The 23,146-nt window shown below is 39.8% G+C and overlaps 1 protein-coding gene across 4 annotated transcripts in view; it reads right to left on the bottom strand.

Moving 5' to 3' along the window:
• Nucleotides 1–23,146, bottom strand: part of LOC125260501 (NACHT, LRR and PYD domains-containing protein 12-like) — a 70,742-nt gene that overhangs the window by 24,564 nt on the left and 23,032 nt on the right. For 3 of the 4 annotated variants that reach the window (XM_048178910.1, XM_048178908.1, XM_048178911.1), the window contains exons 8-10: nucleotides 4,990–5,085; nucleotides 3,055–4,779; nucleotides 887–958 (exon numbers count right to left, since the gene is read on the bottom strand). In XM_048178910.1, the coding sequence (XP_048034867.1) occupies nucleotides 887–958; nucleotides 3,055–4,779; nucleotides 4,990–5,085 (1,893 nt within the window). The remainder of the gene's footprint in view (nucleotides 1–886; nucleotides 959–3,054; nucleotides 4,780–4,989; nucleotides 5,086–23,146) is intronic. The other variant, XM_048178909.1, reaches the window with a different exon arrangement.

Genomic DNA, 23,146 nt, shown 5'->3' on the forward strand with positions numbered 1-23,146 from the left:
ATGCTAATCTAAATAGTTTTTCTCATTGTGCAGAATACCATAAAAGAATATATTTTCTGTCAAATTTTTGATCCGAAGCCACATCACCGAAGGTTCTTTAAAAATCTCGACTTGTAAGTTTGGAGCAAAAACATGGTTTTAATCTCATAAATTGTCATGTTTTGTTGGTGTGCTAAGCTACTGTAACATGGTAGCAAGCTCATAGAGATGCACCTGTTCTGAGCAAATGTGATGCAAATAAATCATTTTGAATAGTAAAGCTCACTGATTTTTTTTTTTCAAGAAGGGCATTTGATACAGTTTCAAAGAATGTGAAGTGAGAAGTTTGATGAAAGAAATTATGGATTAAATCTGCCTGAATGAAAAGTTGTTATTAATTATATTAGAAACAAAAGAAAGGCATAATTAGAGCCATAACCAGGTTGGAGAGGTGTGAATATATGCAGGGGAGACTGAATGGGAAATTTGGACCACAAAACGATAGAGACAATACACTGAATAGATACTTAGAAGAAGGAAATAAGCATCAGTTAGCATTTTCAAAATAAAATCACATGGCATGATCTTGAAAAACATAAACTCAAGTTTTAGACTTATCTTCAGATTTGAAATATAACATGGTTATAGAATGTAACAAGGCCAACTATCTTTATTTTCATAAAGATATTTCATAAAAATACATTTCTAATAACTTTTCAAAAATTTGAAGCTATTTTTAATTTTTTTTTCATTGTGACAATAATTATGATTTTACAACTCTTTACAACTCTTTTAGTTTGGGTATGTAATTTCTTGGAATTTTCCAAAAGCAGGTGTGCTGGCTAACAGGTTAAGTAAGAAATGTTATAATGTTTTAACAGTGATGATTGTTCTCGGTGTTACTTACGAAACTGATCTAGTTGCTGTAACCACAGGCAGGAGCTTCTGAAGAACTTCATCTGCTGTATTTTCTGCGTCACTATTTAAATAACAAATAAGTTTATTATTAATGCTAATAATAATAATATCATAAGCAAATAATACATTACATACCTTACTCAATACCCTCATATATGTTTTAATTAAACACTGCTTTATGAACGACATGTGAAAAAATGTAAGTATCTAACTATCGAAGCTTACAGCTATCAGCCAACACATATTTGTTTTTTCTTTTTATTGTCAATGTTGCTGTGCCAGGTCAATTAGTCTGCATTTACACTACAACACTTCTATTTTGACATATTTTTTTGTCCCGTCTGTTGGGAAGTTTTGTGTCCCTAAGCTGCAGCCTCAAGGCAAGTGCCACACCAACTTAGCCTTTTCATAGGCCTAAATGTGTTTATTTTCATGTTTGTTATATTTCCTGTTTAGGCATGTGCTTAAGTTATTTAAATGTGCCTTTAGCACACTAAAGCTTATAGTTTGAGTAGATAGCCTCATGTATAGTTTACTTTATTACTTTACTGCCTATGAATTCAATGTAACCTTATCTTGATTTGGCTTTGTTTATTGGGGAAACTAAAACTCTGGATTTCTGTTCTTTTGTAGAAACCATACACACACATAGACATACACATACACATACACATACACACAATACCTGCTTGGTGTGTAATAAAATATCTCTATACCTGAGCTGACTAGACTGGACCTGTTCTTACAGACAGCCCCACTGGCTTTAAGCTAGCTACCTGAGCATTCGCCCTTACTCCACACTGTCCATTGCTATGGTTGTCACTATGTCAATCATCCTCCAGTTCCAGGAGTCTCCCACATATTGATATTGGTTGCTTCTCAAACAGAAGGCTGCATCCTAGTGAGGTTGTGTCTTTCCTAGTCCAGTTCTTCTGAGGCTTGTAGACTCGAGTCCTCCTCAGCACTGAACACTAGAATGAGACGCTCTAGTAAGGTCACAAATTTTCCGGCCCCACGATCACGGCACCAAAATACTATTAAAACTTAATTTTGGAAACATACTTTGTATTAAATATCTTTGTATTAAAGATAATCTTTTTTTATTAATGTAATACAGTGAATGACAGCCATCTGTGTCTCCCATATTCCTTTTCCACCAGCATGAACCGGGTGCTAGTTCAGAGCTAGTGCTAGTGCCAGTTCAGAGTTGGTTCAACTGACGAGCCTTCTAAGAACCGGTTTGCCTTTCCATGGGCTTGAAAGCCAGCACAGAGCCAGGTCCTACAGTACGTCACTGTACACGTCTCTGCTCTTCTCCGATGCATCTCAAACAAGCCTTCCATCAACGATGGCAGACGTTTTGCTATTATTGATGCTCATGGCTTTGCGAACATACATCACTCTAATTTGTATGTAGAGAGAGATTATAATTGAGCTGTTATTAGCTTGATTAGCTATTTCAAAAATGCCGGTCACAAGTTTCTTGTTGGTCACGGTAACCCCGCCCCCAGTCACAAGCAGTTCTTACTTCTAGACCAGCAATGTTTTGGTGCTTCTTACAAACCACATTTCCTGGTTCAGAGCAGGTGCTTTGGGTGTCGAAAGACAAATAATTGATTTAAAACTAGGCTCTGGCTCCGAACCAGCACTCAAACTGCCTTGGTGGAAAAGGGGTAAGAGTGGCTTACATTATTGTCAGTTTAGTGTTCAGTGACTAATTTACCCCAAAACAAAAGATAACATGTATTCCTTCATCTCTGAAAACATTATTTTTGTCTTACATTTCATAATGAATTAATAAGCTCAGTGCTGACTCATTTTTCATCAGTTCTTTTTTGTGAATCTGAATGTTTGCAAAGGATTGTGGGTGATTGAGGGACATGAAGGATACATTTAACGAATCCTTCAAATTTCAAGAACTTCAAACAAAATCAACGAATCCTTCAAATTAAGACTGCCTTCAGAGACACTTGATGACGTGTTAGTTGAGATATACAGCCTTACTAGGACACACCCTCTGTTTGAGAAGCACCCGCAAATTATGCTCAATATCCCAGAAATCAGTGGAGTGTCCCATGATTTAAACATCTCTGATATTTTTGTTTCTCTTTGTTCATAATGTTATAGACTGTAATGATTGAACTCAGTGTTACTTACTGATCATTTTTAGATTCAATTAATCTGTGCAGGTCAAACTCCTGCATTGTCCGCTCTGAGGTCAACAACACAAAAACTAAAGCTGACCACTGAGATGAGGAGAGTTTCACATCACGTAGTCCTCCATAAGTATGAGGTTCAGCTTCGTTCACTAGTGAAAGATCACCCAGTTCATTCAGACAGTGAAACAGATTGATGTATTTATCTGGAGAGGGATTCTCACTGATCTTCTCTTTAATATATCCAACTGTTTTCTTATTGTTGTGAGATCTGTTTCCTGTCTGTGTCTTTAGTTCTTGTAAGAGACTCTGATTAGACTCCACTGACAGACCCAGAAGGAAACGAAGGAAAAGGTCCAGATGCCCATTTTTACTGTCTAAAGCCTCATCCACAGCTCTCTGATGGAGATCAGATAGTGAAACTTTGTCTCCGTTAGTTGGTTTGGTAATCTGGTCAAACACATTGATGTTCTTGTTTATGAAGGAGAGATGCACATATAGAGCTGCTAGATGTTCCTGAATGCTCAGATGAACAAAGCAGAAGACTTTCCCCTGATACAAGCCCAACTCCTCTCTGAAGATCTGAGTGCACAATCCTGAGTACACTGATGCTTCTGTCACATCAATGCCACACTCTCTCAGGTCTTCCTCATAGAAGATCAGGTTTCCTTTCACAAGCTGCTGGAAAGCCAGTTTCCCTAGTTTGACAATCATGTCTTCATCTTTCACTTTCTTCTCATAGTCCTTCTCATGTTTGATGTTGGTCTGAATGAGCAGGAAGTGTGTGTACATTTGAGTGAGAGTCTTGGGAATCTCTCCTCTCTCTGCTTCACTCAACATCTTCTCTAAAACAGTGGCTGAGATCCAGCAGAACACTGGGATGTGGCATATAATAAAGAGGCTCCTTGATGACTTCAGGTGTGAGATGATCCTGTAGGTCAGTCCCTGATCATTGATTCTCTTCCTGAAGTATTCCTCCTTCTGTGGGTCACTGAAGCCTCGTACCTCTGTCAGTCGATGGACACACTCAGAGGGGACAAGATCAGCTGCTGCTGGTCTGGAGGTGATCCAGATGAGAGCAGAGGGAAGCAGATTCCCCACAATGAGGTTCATCAGCAGCACGTCCACTGAGGCCGATTCAGTCACATCACACAACCTCACATCGCTCTGAAAATCCAGAGACAGACGACACTCATCCAGACCATCAAAGATGAATGAAACTTTATATTTGTCACTGGATATTTCCATTTCTTTTGTTTCAGGGAAAAATACATGAAGAAGATCTGAAAGACTGAGCGTTTTGTCCTTCATGAAGTTGAGCTCTCTGAAAGGAAGTGGAAATATGAGCTGAATGTCCTGATTCTCTTTCCCTTCAGCCCAGTCCAGGATGAACTTCTGCACAGAGACTGTTTTTCCAATGCCAGCGACTCCCTTTGTCAGTACAGTTCTGATGGATTTGTCTTGTCCAGGTAAAGGTTTAAAGATGTCACTGCATTTGATCGGTGTGTCCTCTGTTTCTGCTCTCCTGGACTGTGTCTCAATCTGTCTCACCTCATGCTCATTACTGATTTCTCCACTTTCACTCTCTGTGATGTAGAGCTCTGTGTAGATCTCATTCAGGAGTGTTGGGTTTCCCTGCTTTGATATTCCCTCATACAAACACTCAAACTTCTTCCTCAGATTTGATCTCAATGTGTTGAGGACTTCAGCAGGTTTAGAGTCATGGCTGTAAGATTAAAATACCAGATTATTACACAAGTTAGAGAAGTAAATAGCCATAAAGTAAATTGACAAAATAGATTTTTTTTTTGTTTGCTGTATTATGGGACACAGAACATCATTAGGTTTCTGAAATGTTTCAATGATTAATCATGTGTTTGTGTGATGTGTGATGTGATGCAGCACCTAAAAAAAAAAAAAAAGTCCTACATTTTACCTGAAACCAGGATTCATTCTTTCATTAAAGTCTTGTGGTTGAATCACAGGCGTGAACACAATTTTGTTTTTAACTGGTCTGGACTGAAGATTTGACCTTAAATCAGAATGAAGAGGGTAAAGAATCAGACACACTGATACTGATGTAATTGTGTCATTAACTGAGTAACAGACCAAGAGTTTTTACAGTGTGTGAAAATGTATTACAGTTTTTCTCATTTGTTTTGGCACATTTTTTTTTTAAACATGCTTAACATTCTTCAGTTGTCAAGTTCAATTGTCACAACTGTTTGTTGAAACATCGCAACTCTATTGCATGTATGCAAATGTTGTAACTCACCAAAACATTTAATTCATGCCTCAAAACCTAGTTATTGTGTCAGTAAACCAAAATAAAAAGTGTCTTTGTCATTGTGTGAGCCACACTGGTCAAAATGTTTTGTTGCTTTCTGTACTATACAAGAAAATCAGTTTTGTCTGGCTTTCATGTAACAGATTTTCTACAAAAATAAATATACTGTAAAAATACAAATACATTTAAACAGTGCTGCTGTAGCTGCTGTTTAGGTCAAAAAATGGTAGTGATATACAGTATATATATACAAACTTTGCAAAATTTGATTTGTGTTTCATTACAACAACAGGCCATTTGCCAGTTTAACAGACATTACAAACATTCCATGTAATAAATATTTATGAATATATGTGCATGTCTGACAGATTTTAAAAACTGTATGGATCATTTTGCATGTGAAGGCTCACACAATGAAAGAATGTTTAGAGATTTTAAGAGTTTGTCTGTTTCACTGAGAATCAACTTATCAGTTTTGATCAACAAAACTTTTTCATTTAGTTGCTGAGCAAATTGTAAACAATTGAACTTACTCTTTTGCACACATATGCCAAAACACCAGCAATATGCTACTATCAATAAATAGCAACAGCTATTCATAAATTACAACTGTAATGAATCTTTAGCGATATTACAAGTATTTAATCAATTCATGGGTGAAATATATGAATTCATGGGTGAAATATATGAATATAATAAATCATTTCACACAACTACTAGTTGATCCAAAGTGCTGTACAATACAAGTAAAATAAAATGAATAAGAAACAACAAAACATTGAAACATCACATAACAATACAACATAATACGATTAAACATGGCTAGATAAAAGCTATTGACATAAAATGATTTTTAAGCTGGAATTTAAATACAGACAGAGATGGTGCAGCTCTAATAGAAGCTGGTAAATTGTTCCATAGATTAGGACCAGCAACAGCGAAGGCTCGATCACCTCTGCAATGGGGCCTAGATCTAGGAACAGTGAGGAGACCAAGATTACTGGATCTTAGGGACCTATTTGGTTTATAGATAGAGATTGCCTCTGAGAGATAAGGTGGGGCTTGATTATGCAAGGATTTGTAAACAAAAGTTAAAATTTTAAAACTAATTCTAAATTTTACTGGTAACCAATTTAGTGAAATAAGAATGGGTGAGATGTGGTCGAACCTTCGTCTGCCTGAAATCAATCTCGCAGCAGCATTTTGGACCATCTGTAAGCGCACTATAGAAGACTGACTTATACCATAGTAAAGTGAGTTACAGTAATCTAGACGAGACAGAACAAACAAGTGAATAATCTGTTCAAACTGTTTAACAGAGAGTACAGATTTGATTTTTGATAAACGCCGTAAGTGGAAGAAACATGATTTGACCACTGCACTAATTTGTTTCTCAAAACCCAGGTTGCAATCAAAAAGGACACCAAGATTTTTGGCACAAGGTGTAAAGTAGGAAGAGAGATGACCGAAGTGAGGGGCAAAGTCTTCATATGACTTGGAGCCAAACTATGGAGTCAAATTAATGCCTTAAAGTTTTGCACAAAAATAAAGTTTTGCAAAACAAAAAAAGAATTGAGCAATAAAAAAATGTTTTGCAAACAAAAATAAAGAATTGCAAAGGAAAAATAAAGTATTGAGCGGAAAAAAATAAGTTTTGCAAACAAAAATAATAAATTGCAAAATAAAATAAAGTAGTGCAAAAATAAAAATATAATCAATTACAAAAATCAATGACAGCTGTAATCCTATTTTATCTTTGCCACATATTTTTCATGCTCAAACCTACTAAATCATTTGCAACGCTCATTTTATTCTGCGTTTCAGTCCAGAGTGCGCTCACGATACCGTTTTTTTTTTTGCGCTTTTGTAATTTTCTGTGCGGTTCTCTTTATGGCACTGGTTTGACGTGGGGGTGGAGTCAAGAAACGGGGGCACGCCCCCGCGAAATGCATTGGAGGGGAACGTAATTGGCGACAGGTGAAATAATTCTTTGACATGGTTAAAAATAATGAATGGTTTGTTTTTGTTGGTTTGTTTAGCATATGTTGTCGCCGATTACGACCCCCTCCAATGCATTTCTTATAGTAATATGACCCGTTGCGCTCTGTCTCACTGCCTGTATCCACTTTTGTGTCCTTAAACATTCGTTTTTTGGGGTCGACAGCTTATAAAAACTTATTTCTGGGTTTTTTAGCTTGTTAGTGTAACGGAGTTAAAAAGAATGTTAATTTTAACAATATTCATTTTGTTTAATTACATGAATTTAGAGGGAAAGTTCGATCAAATGGTGTTTTGGTGCCCCCTAGTGGATAAAAAAAAACTGCAGACAGTCTTTATTTTGTCCTTCTGCGCTTACCATAGTTCAGCAGAAAATGGCTGATACTGCTGCGGGTATGTGTGTTTCTTTTCTGTCCTGATTACTGTAAAAAAAATGTGATAAAAGTGCATACAGAGTTTGTTCATTTTATGTTTTTCTTGTTTCAGTTTATGGTTTATGTCTGCAGTGTATTTATTTGTCCATAAAATACACTTTATTGTTTCTCAGGTATGTGATTTTCATGCATATTCTTTGTTATTTTGTTGCATGGAATAGTTCAGCAGAAAATGGCTGATACTGCTGCGGTTTATGGTTTATGTCTGCAGTGTATTTATTTGTCCATAAAATACACTTTATTGTTTCTCAGATTCTTGTGTGTCATCTATTCGGGGTTTGTGATGGTTTCGGGGATGTAAGACTACAAACGTTACACTGGTGCCGTGACTCTTTGGATCGCCCTGATCAGCTTGATGCAGATCGGCCATGGTTGCTGCTCCTCAGATGTGTTTGAACCCCGTTCGGATCTTCGATGTTATGGACAAAGACAGTAAACGCATACACAATACATGATCAAAGCTGAGTGACTGTCAATCACTTAACACTTTTTGCAATATCTGCAATATCTGCAAGTGAAAGGTTGAAATCCATGGGACTGTCTGACCTTGATGTAGAGTCATGTGATGTTTCTGATCAATACAAGCAGCAATTAGTCAGTTTGATCTTGACATATGAAGACATCTTTTCAAGAAATCACCTTGACTGTGGAGAAGCTAAGGGCTTTGTACATAGGATCCACCTTTCAGACCCCAGGCCATTCAGACTCCCTTTCAGGCGAGTAGCCCCCAGTCAGTACCACAAGCTGCGCCAGGTCCTGACAGAAATGGAGGAAAAAGAGATAATTCGTCGTTCTACAAGTGAATATGCATCTCCACTTGTTTTAGTGTGGAAGAAGAATGGGGATCTTCGGGTTTGTACTGACTTCCGTTGGTTAAACAGAAGAACTTTAAAAGATGCCCACCCTCTTCCACATCAGGCAGATTGCCTGGCAGCACTTGGTGGTAATGCTCTGTTCAGTACAATGGACCTCACGTCAGGTTTTTACAACATGCCGCTGCATGAGGACGATCGAAAATTCACTGCCTTTACCACTCCAATGGGCCTGTTTGAGTACAATAGGCTACCTCAAGGCCTTTGCAATAGTCCCGGTAGCTTTATGCGGATGATGAACAGTATTTTCGGCGATCAAAACTTTCTCAGCATTCTGTGTTATATAGATGATCTGATCGTCTTTGGCCCGAATGAGCAAGTTGCACTTGATCGTTTGGAGATGGTGTTTGGAAGGCTACGGGCCCATGGTCTGAAACTTGCTCCAAAAAAATGTCACCTCTTGAGAGCATCAGTAAAGTTTCTGGGGCATGTCATAAACAAGGACGGAGTGTCTACGGACCCTGATAAGGTGGAGTGTATTTCCAAGTTGAACAGTTCTGACCTGATGGAAGCGGATGGGAAGACACCATCTCAGAAGAGAATCAGATCCTTTTTGGGGATGATGAATTATTATCAACATTTCATTCCAAATTATTCTGTTAAAGCAAAACCTCTCTTTGAACTTCTTCAAGGTCAGAAAGTCAGGGGACGGAAGAAAAGGACTCAAAATGTGTTGTGTCAGAACAGGAAGTTAAGACCTGAGGATTGGTCTCAAGCGCAGCATGATGCAGTTGAGCAGCTGAAAACGTCTCTGGTCAGGAGTGTTGTTCTAGCTCACCCGGATTTCTCACGTCACTTCATATTGGCGACTGATGCTTCCCTGGATGGTATTGGGGCTGTGTTGTCACAAGTCCAGGAAGGGGAGACTAGAGCGAGACCAGTTGCTTTCGCCAGCAAATCCCTTTCACGTTCACAGCGGAACTATCCCGCGCACCGCTTGGAATTTTTGGCCCTGAAATGGTCCATTTGTGAAAAGTTTGGCCACTGGCTAAAGGGACACAATTTCACTGTTTTAACTGACAACAATCCGCTTGCTCACATACTTACAAAGCCTAAGCTGGATTGCTGTGAACAGCGCTGGGTGGCCAAATTGGCCAGCTTCAACTTTGATATAAAGTATGTACCTGGCCCTCAGAATGTCATCGCTGACTCCCTCAGCAGAGTTCCTTTTGTCAAGAGTGGGGTGACACAAAGACTGCTTCAAGTGCCTTATGATTCCATGTTGACCGACATGAAAAGGATATCAACTAACTCTGTGCAGGATGCTTTCAGATGGTCCTGTGGTAAAAATCAGGAAGAAAGTGTTATCCAACAACGACAGTCATGCACAGTCAATAATGGTTTTGGCGTGGATCATCTTACTGTTGCAGGCTCGGATGTCACTGCTGTCTTGACTTCTCATATGGAGTGGGAATCTGGTGCTGATACACGGGCTATGGCAGTCGTGGATCACCTGCCTCAGTTGGTTCCTGCAGGCCAGGACACATTGCCAGCATTTTCTGTGGAGGACCTGCGTGACAAGCAGATGAATGACAGAGTGTTATCGAGAGTCATGTCTTATGTTGAGAGTCGCCAGAGACCCACAAGGCGGGAAAGAGCAGGAGAGGCAGCTGCAGTGCTTCGTTACCTCAAACATTGGGAGAAATTGATTGTGAGGAATGGTGTTCTCTACAGGGTGTCTCATAACCAGTCATTAAGGACGAAACGCTTCCAGTATGTTGTTCCAGAGTCGTTGGTGGATGTGATTCTGAGAAGTGTTCATGATGACAGTGGCCATCAAGGTCAATTCAGGACTGTTAGTTTGGCGAAGCAGCGTTTCTTCTGGCTAAACATGGAGCACAGAGTACGTGATTATGTGCGCCACTGTCAACGCTGCATCATAAGCAAAAGTCCCGACCCTTCCGGCAGAGCTCCTCTGGAGAACATAAGTTCTACAAGACCACTAGAGCTGGTCTGTATTGATTTTTGGTCGGCAGAAGATGCTAAGAATAAATCCATCGACGTCTTAGTTGTGACCGACCATTTTACAAGGCTAGCTCAGGCTTTTGTTTGCCGAGATCAATCCGCCAAGCAAGTTGCCAGGGTCCTGTGGGACAAATATTTTTGTATCTATGGGCTACCGGAACGTATCCACAGCGACCAGGGTGCAAGTTTTGAGAGCCGGCTCATTGGTGAACTTCTCAGATTTTCAGGAGTGAAGAAATCACATACCACCCCTTACCACCCGATGGGCAACGGTAGTGTGGAACGTTTTAACAGGACACTGGGCAACATGATCCGTGCTCTGTCTCCGGATGTCAAGAGGGATTGGCCGAGACGTTTGCAGACGTTGACGTTCCTGTACAATTGCACGACACACGAGTCTACAGGCTATGCACCCTTCTATTTGATGTTTGGGAGGGTACCACGCCTTCCAGTTGACGTTCTCTTCCGTTCAGTCTTGAATGATCAAGTCAAGTCAAGTCAAGTCAAATTTATTTATATAGCGCTTTTACAATTGGTAATTGTTTCAAAGCAGCTTTACATATTAGAAGCACAGAAAAAAGGGAAGTGGTTAAAAATAAGCTGTACAAACAAGCGTGGTAATATGTAACATATACAAGATGGTGCTACATTAAGCCAATGTCGGCTGACTTCCAGGGGTGGAAAAAACCCCCTAGGAGAAAACCCAGCGTGGGAAAAAGTCCTAGGAGGGAAAAAACCCCTTGGAAGATATATATAATATATGTAAATGGATATGGAGATCAAAATCTGAATTATACATTTTTATTATAGAGATTAAAAATAGATATATATATATATATATATATTTGTAAGCGGATACGGGGATTAAAAATCTATGCAGCCAGAACTGGATCTGTAGGCCCATTGTCTCCTGGGCTACGTTGTAGTCAGGTCCAGACACAGGTTCTCCATCTGATCTGGATACGGCCTGGATCCAGCACCCGGCAAACCTCGGGATAAGCAGAGAGACAGATATTAGCGTAGATGCCATTCTTATTCTGATGTACAGGTATATCTAGTGTTATAGGAAATGTTCTCGGTTCCGGCCGACCTAATTATTGCAGCGTAACAATCCTTTAACGGATTTGAAAAATGTTAATGTATTGATAATGTGTTATGTGTATGCAAGAGCAAAGAGATGTGTTTTTAGTCTAGATTTAAACTGACAGAGTGTGTCTGCTTCCCGAACAATGCTAGGAAGATTGTTCCAGAGTTTAGGTGCTAAATAGGAAAAGGATCTGCCGCCTTCAGTTGATTTTGATATTCTGGGTATTATCAACTGGCCTGAATTCTGAGATCGCAATAAACGTGAAGGACTATAATGCATTAAGAGCTCACTTAGGTACTGGGGAGCTAAACCATTTAGAGCTTTATAAGTAAGTAGCAAAATTTTAAAATCTATACGATGTTTAATAGGGAGCCAATGTAATGTTGACAGAACTGGGCTAATATGGTCATACTTTCTGGTTCTAGTAAGAACTCTAGCTGCCGCATTTTGGACCAACTGTAGTCTGTTTAAAAGCCGAGCAGAACAACCACCCAGTAGAGCGTTACAATAATCTAGTCTTGAGGTCATGAATGCATGAATCAACTGTTCCGCATTTGTCATTGAGAGCATATGTCGTAATTTAGATATATTTTTTAGATGGAAGAAGGCGGTTTTACAGATACTAGAAACATGACTTTCAAATGAAAGATTGGTATCGAAGAGCACACCCAAGTTCCTAACTGAGGACGAAGATTTAATGGAGCACCCGTCAAGTGTTAGAGAGTATTCAAGGTTTTTTCGTGAGGAAGTTTTTGGTCCAAAGATTAGGATATCAGTTTTTTCTGAATTTAATAATAAGAAATTTCTTGTCATCCAGTTTTTAATGTCGGCTATGCATTCTGTTAGTTTTGTGAATTTGTAGGTTTCGTCAGGGCGCGAGGAAATATAGAGCTGAGTATCGTCAGCATAGCAGTGAAAACTAACACCATGCTTCCTAATTATCTCTCCTAAGGGCAGCATGTACAGAGTGAAAAGCAACGGTCCCAGTACTGAGCCTTGTGGTACTCCATACTGAACCTGTGATCGATACGACATCTCTTCATTAATTATTACAGACTGATAACGGTCAGATAAGTACGATTTGAACCATGCCAAAGCAATTCCACTAATGCCAATATAGTTTTCAAGTCTTTTTAAAAGAATGTTGTGATCGATAGTGTCAAAAGCAGCACTGAGATCTAATAACACTAATAGAGAAATACAGCCACGATCGGATGATAAGAGTAGATCGTTTGTAACTCTAACGAGAGCAGTCTCAGTACTATGGTATGGTCTAAATCCTGACTGGAAATCCTCACAGATTCCATTTCTTTCTAAAAAGGAGCACAGTTGTGATGAAACTGCCTTTTCTAGTATCTTTGACAGAAAAGGTAGATTCGAGATTGGCCTGTAATTTACTAAATCTCTCGGATCTAGTTGAGGTTTTTTAATAAGAGGTTTAATAATAGCCTGCTTAAAGGTTTTTGGCACGTATCCTAGTGTTAACGATGAATTAATTATATCAAGAAGTGGACCTACGACCTCTGGAAGCATTTCTTTCAGTAGTTTAGTCGGCATTGGGTCTAACATACATGTCGTTGATTTTGATGATTTGATAAGTTTAGATAATTCTTCCTCTCCTATAGCGGCGAATGATTCTAGTTTTACCTCAGGGACACTACAGTGCACTGTCTGAAGCGAAACTGTAGACGGTTGCATGTTTTTAATTTTCTCTCTAATATTATCAATCTTGCAAGTAAAGAAGTTCATAAAGTCATTACTGCTGTGCTCTATGGAAACGTCAGCAGTTGAATCTCTGTTTCTAGTTAATTTAGCCACTGTGTCAAATAAATACCTAGGATTATGTTTGTTTTCTATTAAGAGATTTGAAAAATAAGTAGATCTAGCATTTCTTATAGCCGTTCTGTACTCAATCATTTTTTCTTTCCACGAAAGGCGAAAAACTTCTAGTTTTGTTTTCTTCCAACTACGTTCAGCTTTTCTAACAGCTCGTTTTAGAGCCTGAGTGTGCTCATCATACCACGGCGTTGGATTAGTTTCCTTAATCTTCTTTAGACGTAAAGGAGCGACTGCATCTAATGTGCTGGAAAAGAGAGCGCCAATAGTTTCTGTTGCAGCATCGAGTTCTTCTAAGTTGTCAGGTATACTAAGGCGATGAAACTGCTCGGGGAGATTATTTATAAAGCAATCTTTAGTGGTAGACGTGATGGTTCTACAATATTTATGGCTGGGTGGTGGTTTTGTAGCCTTGGCTAATTGTATTATACACGAGACTAAATAATGATCTGATATATCATCGCTCTGCGGTAGAATTTCAACAGCATCAATATCAATTCCATGCGACAGTATTAGATCTAAGGTATGATTACGACAATGAGTGGGTCCTGACACGTGTTGTCTAACTCCAATAGAGTTTAAAATGTCTGCAAATGCCAATCCAAATGCGTCTTTATTATTATCTACATGGATATTAAAATCACCAACAACAAGGACTTTATCCGCAGCCAGTACTAACTCTGATAGAAAAATCAGCAAATTCTTTGATAAAGTCAGTATGGTGCCCTGGTGGCCTGTATACAGTAGCCAGCACAAATGTCAACTTACATAATGTTATATACAGCACCATCACTTCAAAGGAATTATATTTGAAATTCTTTTGAATGATTCTGAATATATTACTATAAATTACAGCAACACCTCCCCCTTTGCCTTTCTGTTGAGGATTGTGTCGATAATCATAACCTTGAGGACTAGATTCATTTAAAGTAATGTAATCGTCTGGTTTTAGCCAGGTTTCTGTCAAACACAGCAAGTCTAGTTTATTGTCTGTGATAATTTCATTTACAATAAGTGCTTTTGAAGAAATAGATCTAATATTCAGTAACCCAAGCTTTATCATTTGTTTATCTGATTTATCTGTGATTTTCATTTTTTGAACATCAATTAAATTTTTACCCTTAAAAGGTTTCGGAAGTTTTTTGTATTTACTAGTTCGAGGTACAGACACAGTCTCTATGTGATAATATCTAGGTGAAAGAGTTTCTATGTGCTGTGAATTATCTGAGTTCTGTGACGTGAGGCGGCTAGCAGACGGTCGGTTTAGCCAGTTTGTCTGCGTCCTGATCTGGGCCCTGGTTTGTCATGGTTTAGCTCTAAGACTATTTGCCAAATTTCTAGATAGAAGAGCAGCACCATCCCGGGAGGGATGAATACCATCTCTTTTCAACAGATCAGGTCTGCCCCAAAAGCTTTTCCAATTGTCTATGAAACCTATATTATTCTGCGGACACCACTTAGACAGCCAGCCATTGAGTGATGATAACCTGCTAACTATCTCATCACTCCGACGAACAGGAAGAGGGCCAGAACAAATTACTTCTGCTGACATTGAATTTGCGAGTTCACACACCTCTTTAATGTTAATTTTAGTGATCTCCGACTGGCGAAGTCGAACATCATTTGTGCCGACGTGGATAATGATTTTAGAATATTTACGTTTAGCATTAGCCAGCACTTTTAAATTTGCTTTGATGTCAGGTGCTCTGGCCCCCGGCAAACATGTGACTATGGTGGCTGGTGTCTCTATTTTCACGTTCCGTGTAATAGAATCGCCAATAACTAGGGCACTTTCAACAGGATTCTCAGTGGGTGCGTCACTGAGTGGGGAGAACCTGTTTGATGTTCTAATCGGAACGGAAGAGTGGTGTTTGTTCTTGCCATTATGCTGCCTCACAGTCACCCAGTTAGCCTGCTGCGTGGCTTCTACAACCGGAACCGAATGTGCAGTGTTTACTAGGCTAGTCGCATCCAAAGCAGTATCTAAGGCCCTTTCATTCTCACTATCCTCAATTAAAGTTTGTGATCAGAATGTGATCAGCTACGACAAGTTTGTTGACACACTTGTTAAAGATTTAAAAGAGGCCATGGTGATTGCACAACAGCATGCCACCAAAGAACAGAAGAGACATGCAGCTCTGTATAACAGCCGAGTGAAGGGGCTCACCATCGACGTGGGAGACCAAGTGTTGTTGGCGAATAAGGCCGAGAGGGGAAAAAGAAAAACTGCTGACCGGTGGGAGTCCACTGTCTACACTGTAGTGGACCACAAGCCTCAAACTCACACTTACAGAATTCGACACCCTGCCACAGGTCAGGAGAAGGTGGTTCATCGCAATCTCTTGTTGCTGGTCAACTTCCTGCCTGTGCCTGATGAAATATCTGTGGACTGTACGGTTTCCCTTGTGAGTGAACCCCATAGTAGCATGCCTTCAAATTCATCAAGCCAGAAAGACTGCTCAGTGTTAAGTGAAGTCTCAGCCACACACATGGATGATGACATAGCCTGCGAGTCAGTTCCTCTGACCAGTCATGTGGATGACGATACTGACAGAACATTGAGTTGGGTTACTCACTAACCTGATGTGAGTCAAGAACCAACTTCGACTGTAGTCTCAGGTGATGTTATAGTTAATCCAACACCACAAGCTGCTCCAGCGACGCCTTTTGAAAGTACATCTGTGAAGTCAGATGAAGTAACAGCTGATGTGAATGTCACTGAAGATGAAAGACATTCAGATTCAGGAAACATAGAATCTGCAAGCACTGTTACGCCTGCTCGAGCACACTCTCAGTCTTCCGGTGTGATTCTGAACACACATACGCCAGTTAACCCTAGTTCCACCAGACAGATCAGATCACGCTTTGGCCGTGTCATCAAGCCAGTTGACAGATTAATTCAAACAATGTCAGGTCAGGCTGTAATTCAAGATGCAAAGCGTAATGTTGAGGCTGTTTGTAAGTCCATGTTCAGAGCCTTTGTCAATTAGGAAAGTTAATCTACTTTTATGGAACATTTGAGAAAGCCTTTTCTTCTTTCTTTCTTAGTTTGTCTGGACTGGTTTAAAGTTCTTGGTTCATGTTCTAATGATATACCTGAGGACGTAGGGTGCCTTAGTTGACCGTTAAGGGGGTCTCTTTATTTACTCAATTATGTATTTTTGTTTTCTTCTCATTTATTGAAGTGTATTCTAAGAATACGAAATTGTTGAAGAATATTGTAGAATGTATGTGGACATTCTGCTGTCGTTTGTTGATATGGGAGCGTAGCGCTACTCTCTTATCAGTCCATCCTTATGGGATAATTTTCATATTGACCGTCCTTTTATGGGAGGTTCTTCTTTGATGTGAAATGCTTATTATGTGACTTTATTTTTGTACCTTTGGTGATGTCTAAATTTCATGTAATTCTGTGGGGGTGAATGTAACGGAGTTAAAAAGAATGTTAATTTTAACAATATTCATTTTGTTTAATTACATGAATTTAGAGGGAAAGTTCGATCAAATGGTGTTTTGGTGCCCCCTAGTGGATAAAAAAAAACTGCAGACAGTCTTTATTTTGTCCTTCTGCGCTTACCATAGTTCAGCAGAAAATGGCTGATACTGCTGCGGGTATGTGTGTTTCTTTTCTGTCCTGATTACTGTAAAAAAATGTGATAAAAGTGCATACAGAGTTTGTTCATTTTATGTTTTTTCTTGTTTCAGTTTATGGTTTATGTCTGCAGTGTATTTATTTGTCCATAAAATACACTTTATTGTTTCTCAGGTATGTGATTTTCATGCATATTCTTTGTTATTTTGTTGCATGGAATAGTTCAGCAGAAAATGGCTGATACTGCTGCGGTTTATGGTTTATGTCTGCAGTGTATTTATTTGTCCATAAAATACACTTTATTGTTTCTCAGATTCTTGTGTGTCATCTATTCGGGGTTTGTGATGGTTTCGGGGATGTAAGACTACAAACGTTACATTAGCTGTACACCTTGTCACACAACACCTTTTAGGCATTGTTCTGTTTTTTGTAATGAGTCAGAAAAGACAAGAAGGCAGCCTGGAGACGGTTGGATTGTTTTTCCCCCGGTGGGCGTGGTTTTCAGATTATAATAAATGCGCTCTGTCTCTATGCTTGCCTGCGTCTCAATGTGCATACTATCCATCCTAAATAGTATGTGACACTAGTACTATTCAATACTATTTAGGACGGATAGGGTGGATAGTATGCACATTGGGATGGGCTTGATCTGTTCTGTTCCGATCTGCGTCTCCTGCCGATGACGTGTTTCGCGGGGCGTGCCCCCGTTTCTTGACTCCACCCCCACGTCAAACCAGTGCCATAAAGAGAACCGCACAGAAAAGTGCAGCGCAAAAAAAAAACGGTATCGTGAGCGCACGCTTGACTGAAACGCAGAATAAAATGAGCGTTGCAAATTATTTAGTAGGTTTGAGCATGAAAAATATGTGGCAAAGATAAAATAGGATTACAGCTGTCATTGATTTTTGTAATTGATTATATTTTTATTTTTGCACTACGTTATTTTATTTTGCAATTTATTATTTTTGTTTGCAAAACTTATTTTTTTCTGCTCAATACTTTATTTTTCCTTTGCAATTCTTTATTTTTGTTTGCAAAACATTTTTTTATTGCTCAATTCTTTTTTTTGTTTTGCAAAAACTTTATTTTTGTGCAAAACTTTAAGGCATTAATTTGACTCCATACCAAACAGCATGATTTCGGTTTTGTTCTCATTTAACACTAAGAGATTCTGCTTCAACCATGTTTGTAATTCACTTATACAATTCAACAGAGGAGCTAAAACATCTTTACTTTTATGCTGCAAGGGAAAATACAGCTGAGTATCATCCGCATAAAGGTGGAATGACACTCCATATTTCTCAAAGATAGCACCCATTGGCAACATGAAAATAGAGAATAAAATAGGAGCAAGAATTGAGCCCTGTGGCACCCCACAGGCGAGTGGGTGTGATGACGAACTATGCTGGCCAATAGAAACACTAAAGCTTCTGTTAGTTAAAAAAGATTGAAACCAATTCAATACCTTCCCCTGTAGACCAACACAGCTCTTCAAACTGGAGATCAAGATGTTGTGGTCAACCATATCAAATGCAGAGCTTAGGTCTAGTAGCACCAGAGCTACGGTATTGCCTTTATCAGTTTCTAGTAAAAAATCATTTACAACTTTTAAAAGTGCAGTTTCCGTGCTGTGTTGAGACTTAAAACCCGATTGAAATTTTTCAAGAATATTATTTGATGACAAATGGGACTGAAGCTGGGTCAATACAATTTTCTCCAGAATCTTGGAGAGAAATTGCAGGTTAGATATAGCCTAAAGTTATTAAAGGTCCCGTTCTTCATGATCCCATGTTTCAAACTTTAGTTAGTGTGTAATGTTGTTGTTAGAGTATAAATAAAATCTGTAAAATTTTAAAGCTCAAAGTTCAATGCCAAGCGATATATTTTATTTAACAGAATTCGCCTACATTGAACGGCCAGTTTGGACTACATCCCTCTACTTCCTTCTTTAATGACGTCACTAAAACAGTTTTTTGACTAACCTCCGCCCACAGGAATACACAAAAAAGGGGGCGTGGTCTTGTTGCGCTCCCACGGAGAAGAGCAAGAGTTGCATTTGTAGAGTGTGTTTGTCGCCATGTCGTCGAAACACTGTTATTTTCATCCCGCAGTCCAATCACCTTTGTTTGGCCTTCCCAGGGACGCTGTACTTAGAGATCAATGGTTACAATTTATGTTTAACTCGGTTCCCGAAAATTATAATTGTGGTATCCTTACTGCAATAGTTAATGTTGGACTGCAGTGCACATAATGGCCACAAGAGGGGACTATGTTTATGTATATGGCTGTTTTCCAAATGAGGTACTCTTCTGAGTGAGTGCTAACGTTGTACGTTTTCTGTCGCTGCTTGTGGAGATTAAAGAGTTCAGTCTCTCTGGAATTATTGTCTTTTGTGTTCATTCGGCACCACAATAATCCACATGTAAAACTATGTGCAGCACACGTTATGGTAAGAGGCGTGACCTTTCCGGGCAAGATGCGCTAAACTGCTGTCGAATCACAACACAGGAACCGCTGGCACAATCAGAACTCGTTACGTATTTCTGAAGGAGGGACTTCATAGAACAAGGAAGTCATCAGACCGTTTTTATGACAGTGGAAACAGCGGTATACAGATAAGTAAATTATGTGAAAAATACTGTGTTTTTTTTACATGCGAAACATGAACACATGTTATATTGCACACTATAAACACAATCAAAGCTTCAAAAAACCACGAAAAACGGGACCTTTAAAGTTCGAATAATCAAGATTGGGCCTCTTTAATTAATGGAGTTACTGTAGCTGTTTTTAGGCAGTCAGGAACAACCCCAGTAGTTAGACTGGTATTAAAAATAGTTAAAAGATCATGTCCAACTGTACTGAAAATTCTGTTTTAGAAATCTAGATGGAATAATATCAAGAGAACATGAAGTTGATCTTAGATTTTCAACAATGGCTCTACAGGATTCAAAGGGAACAGGCTGAAAATCACTCCACAACATCGGACTGCCTGAGCTCTCAGGTTGAATGGAGTTTACCAAGGGCAGGTTGGATCTAAGTTGAATGGTTTTCTCATTAAAAAAGGTAGAAAATTGTTCACACAGTGAAACAGAAGCATCGGGAAAAGTGTTGACAGGGGGACAAAGTACAGAATCAATGACAGAAAAGAGGGTCTTGGATCTATGTAAATTGTCACCAATAAATTCAGATAGATATTTGGACTTGGCGGCCTTGACAGCTCTCTGGTACACATATAAGGAATCTCTCCACATTTCATATGAGACCTGTAACTTATCCTTACACCATTTACGCTCTGCTCTTCTACAAGCCTTTCTGAGGCATCTAGTTGAAGCATTTAACCAAGGCTGGGGTCTAGTAACAATACGTTTAGGCTTTAACGGAGCAATAAGATCCACAGTAGACAAACATTTTTGATTGAAAGAATAAAAAAGTCTGTTTACATCCAGCACAGGAGAGGATACATCAAACACATGTGAATCAGTTATATCATAAAAGGCTGCAAATCTCTCACATGACTGAGTGGAGAAATAACGATTTAAACGAGTCCCTGGGGGTGTGGCAACTACTGGACCGGGAAAATGAGAGGAGAAAAGAACCAGTTTGTGGTCAGAAAAACAAGTTTCAACGATTTCAATATCCGATATTTGGAATCCATGTGAGAGAACTAAGTCCAACGTGTGCCCATGAGCGTGAGTAGGCTCGTGCACCCATTGTTACAAAATCAAATGAGTCGATAAGATTTTTAAAATCAGTTACCAGTGGTTTAGTGGGGCAACATAAATGGATATTAAAGTCACCCAACACTAGGATGTAATCAAACCGTGGAATGAGTTCTCCTAGAAGATCAGAGAATTCATTTAGAAAGGCATTGTTAAGTGCGTGGTGGACGATAGATATTAACACAGAGAACTGGATGTACCAAATCTATTTGAAGAAGCTGTACCTCAAAGCTCGAGTAGACACAAGACAGAATGGTACGCGTAGCAAATTTTCGTTTGAAAACAGCTGCAAGTCCTCCTCCGCGTCCAGTTTTCCTTGGGCAATTATTAAACGTGTAATCCTGAGGAACAAGTTCAGAAAAGGGACTAGAGTCACCCTCTTTAACCCAGGTTTCTGTCAAAAATATAAAATCCATATCCTTTGTAGTAAAAATGTTGTGCAGGATAAAAGTTTTGTTGACCAGGGAGCGAACGTTAATTAATCCCATTCTGATCGGCGGGGGCTCGCAAGGCAAAGGATGACCTCGGTTCAGTTGACGGAGAACGCCGTGATTGACTCCTCCACCGTGAATCCGGGGAGGATGGGGCGCGCGGGCTCATAAGAAACCGGGGCGCGCGGGTGCATCCAGGAAGCCAGGGACAATCGGACGAATCCAACGTTAGGGCTTTTCCAGCGAGCGTCTTGCCACAAAACGATCAGAAATGGGCCAGGGTGACAGTGAGGGAAAGTCGGAAAACCGTGTAGGTCCAAAGAGAAGCTTGATCCTGAAAGCAACCAGCCCGCTTCCCTCGTCTCCTGCGACGCTTTCTCCGCGGCGCGTCGAAAGGCCGTCGACAAATTAGATCGGGAATGTTAGAGGCGAGCGGTGGAGGACATGTATAAGATCCACTCCACACGGCATCATGTGAGTAGGAGATTAGTTTCCCAATATCAAGTAATGTTTGACGGTCATAGGTTAATAGTGTAGAGTTCACAGTAGTTAAAACTGAAGTGAAAATAGCTAAAAAAGCCAACAACAACACATGAAACGAACAGGGCAGACTGCTTGCCACACACACAGGCGCCATCTTGCCCACAGAACTGGTGAGTTTATGATACATATATCAACCCAAGAGGGTATTATGCACATACAGTGGGTACGGAAAGCATTCAGACCCCCTTACATTTTTCACTCTTTGTTATATTGCAGCCATTTGCTAAAATCATTTAAGTTCATTTTTTTTCCTCATTAATGTACACACAGCACCACATATTGACAGAAAAACACAGAATTGTTGACATTTTTGCAGATTTATTAAAAAAGAAAAACTGAAATATCACATGGTCCTAATTATTCAGACCCTTTGCTGTGACACTCATATATTTAACTCAGGTGCTGTCCATTTCTTCTGATCATCCTTGAGATGGTTCTACACCTTCATTTGAGTCCAGCTGTGTTTGATTATACTGATTAGACTTGATTAGGAAAGCCACACACCTGTCTATATAAGACCTTACAGCTCACAGTGCATGTCAGAGCAAATGAGAATCATGAGGTCAAAGGAACTGCCTGAAGAGCTCAGAGACAGAATTGTGGCAAGGCACAGATCTGGCCAAGGTTACAAAAAAATTTCTGCTGCACTTAAGGTTCCTAAGAGCACAGTGGCCTCCATAATCCTTAAATGGAAGACGTTTGGGACGACCAGAACCCTTCCTAGAGCTGGCCGTCCGGCCAAACTGAGCTGTCGGGGGAGAAGAGCCTTGGTGAGAGAGGTAAAGAAGAACCCAAAGATCACTGTGGCTGAGCTCCAGAGATGCAGTTGGGAGATGGGAGAAAGTTGTAGAAAGTCAACCATCACTGCAGCCCTCCACCAGTCGGGGCTTTATGGCAGAGTGGCCCGACGGAAGCCTCTCCTCAGTGCAAGACACATGAAAGCCTGCATGGAGTTTGCTAAGATGGTAAGAATAAGATTCTCTGGTCTGATGAGACCAAGATAGAACTTTTTGGCCTTAATTCTAAGCGGCATGTGTGAAGAAAACCAGGCACTGCTCATCACCTGTCCAATACAGTTCCAACAGTGAAGCATGGTGGTGGCAGCATGCTGTGGGGGTGTTTTTCAGCTGCAGGGACAGGACGACTGGTTGCAATCGAGGGAAAGATGAATGCGGCCAAGTACAGGACGAAAACATTCTCCAGAGTGCTCAGGACCTCAGACTGGGCCGAAGGTTTACCTTCCAACAAGACAATGACCCTAAGCACACAGCTAAAATAACGAAGGAGTGGCTTCACAACAACTCCGTGACTGTTCTTGAATGGCCC

This window comes from Megalobrama amblycephala, linkage group LG24 (genome assembly GCF_018812025.1).
Source record: "Megalobrama amblycephala isolate DHTTF-2021 linkage group LG24, ASM1881202v1, whole genome shotgun sequence".
Classification (NCBI taxonomy): Eukaryota; Metazoa; Chordata; class Actinopteri; order Cypriniformes; family Xenocyprididae; genus Megalobrama; species Megalobrama amblycephala.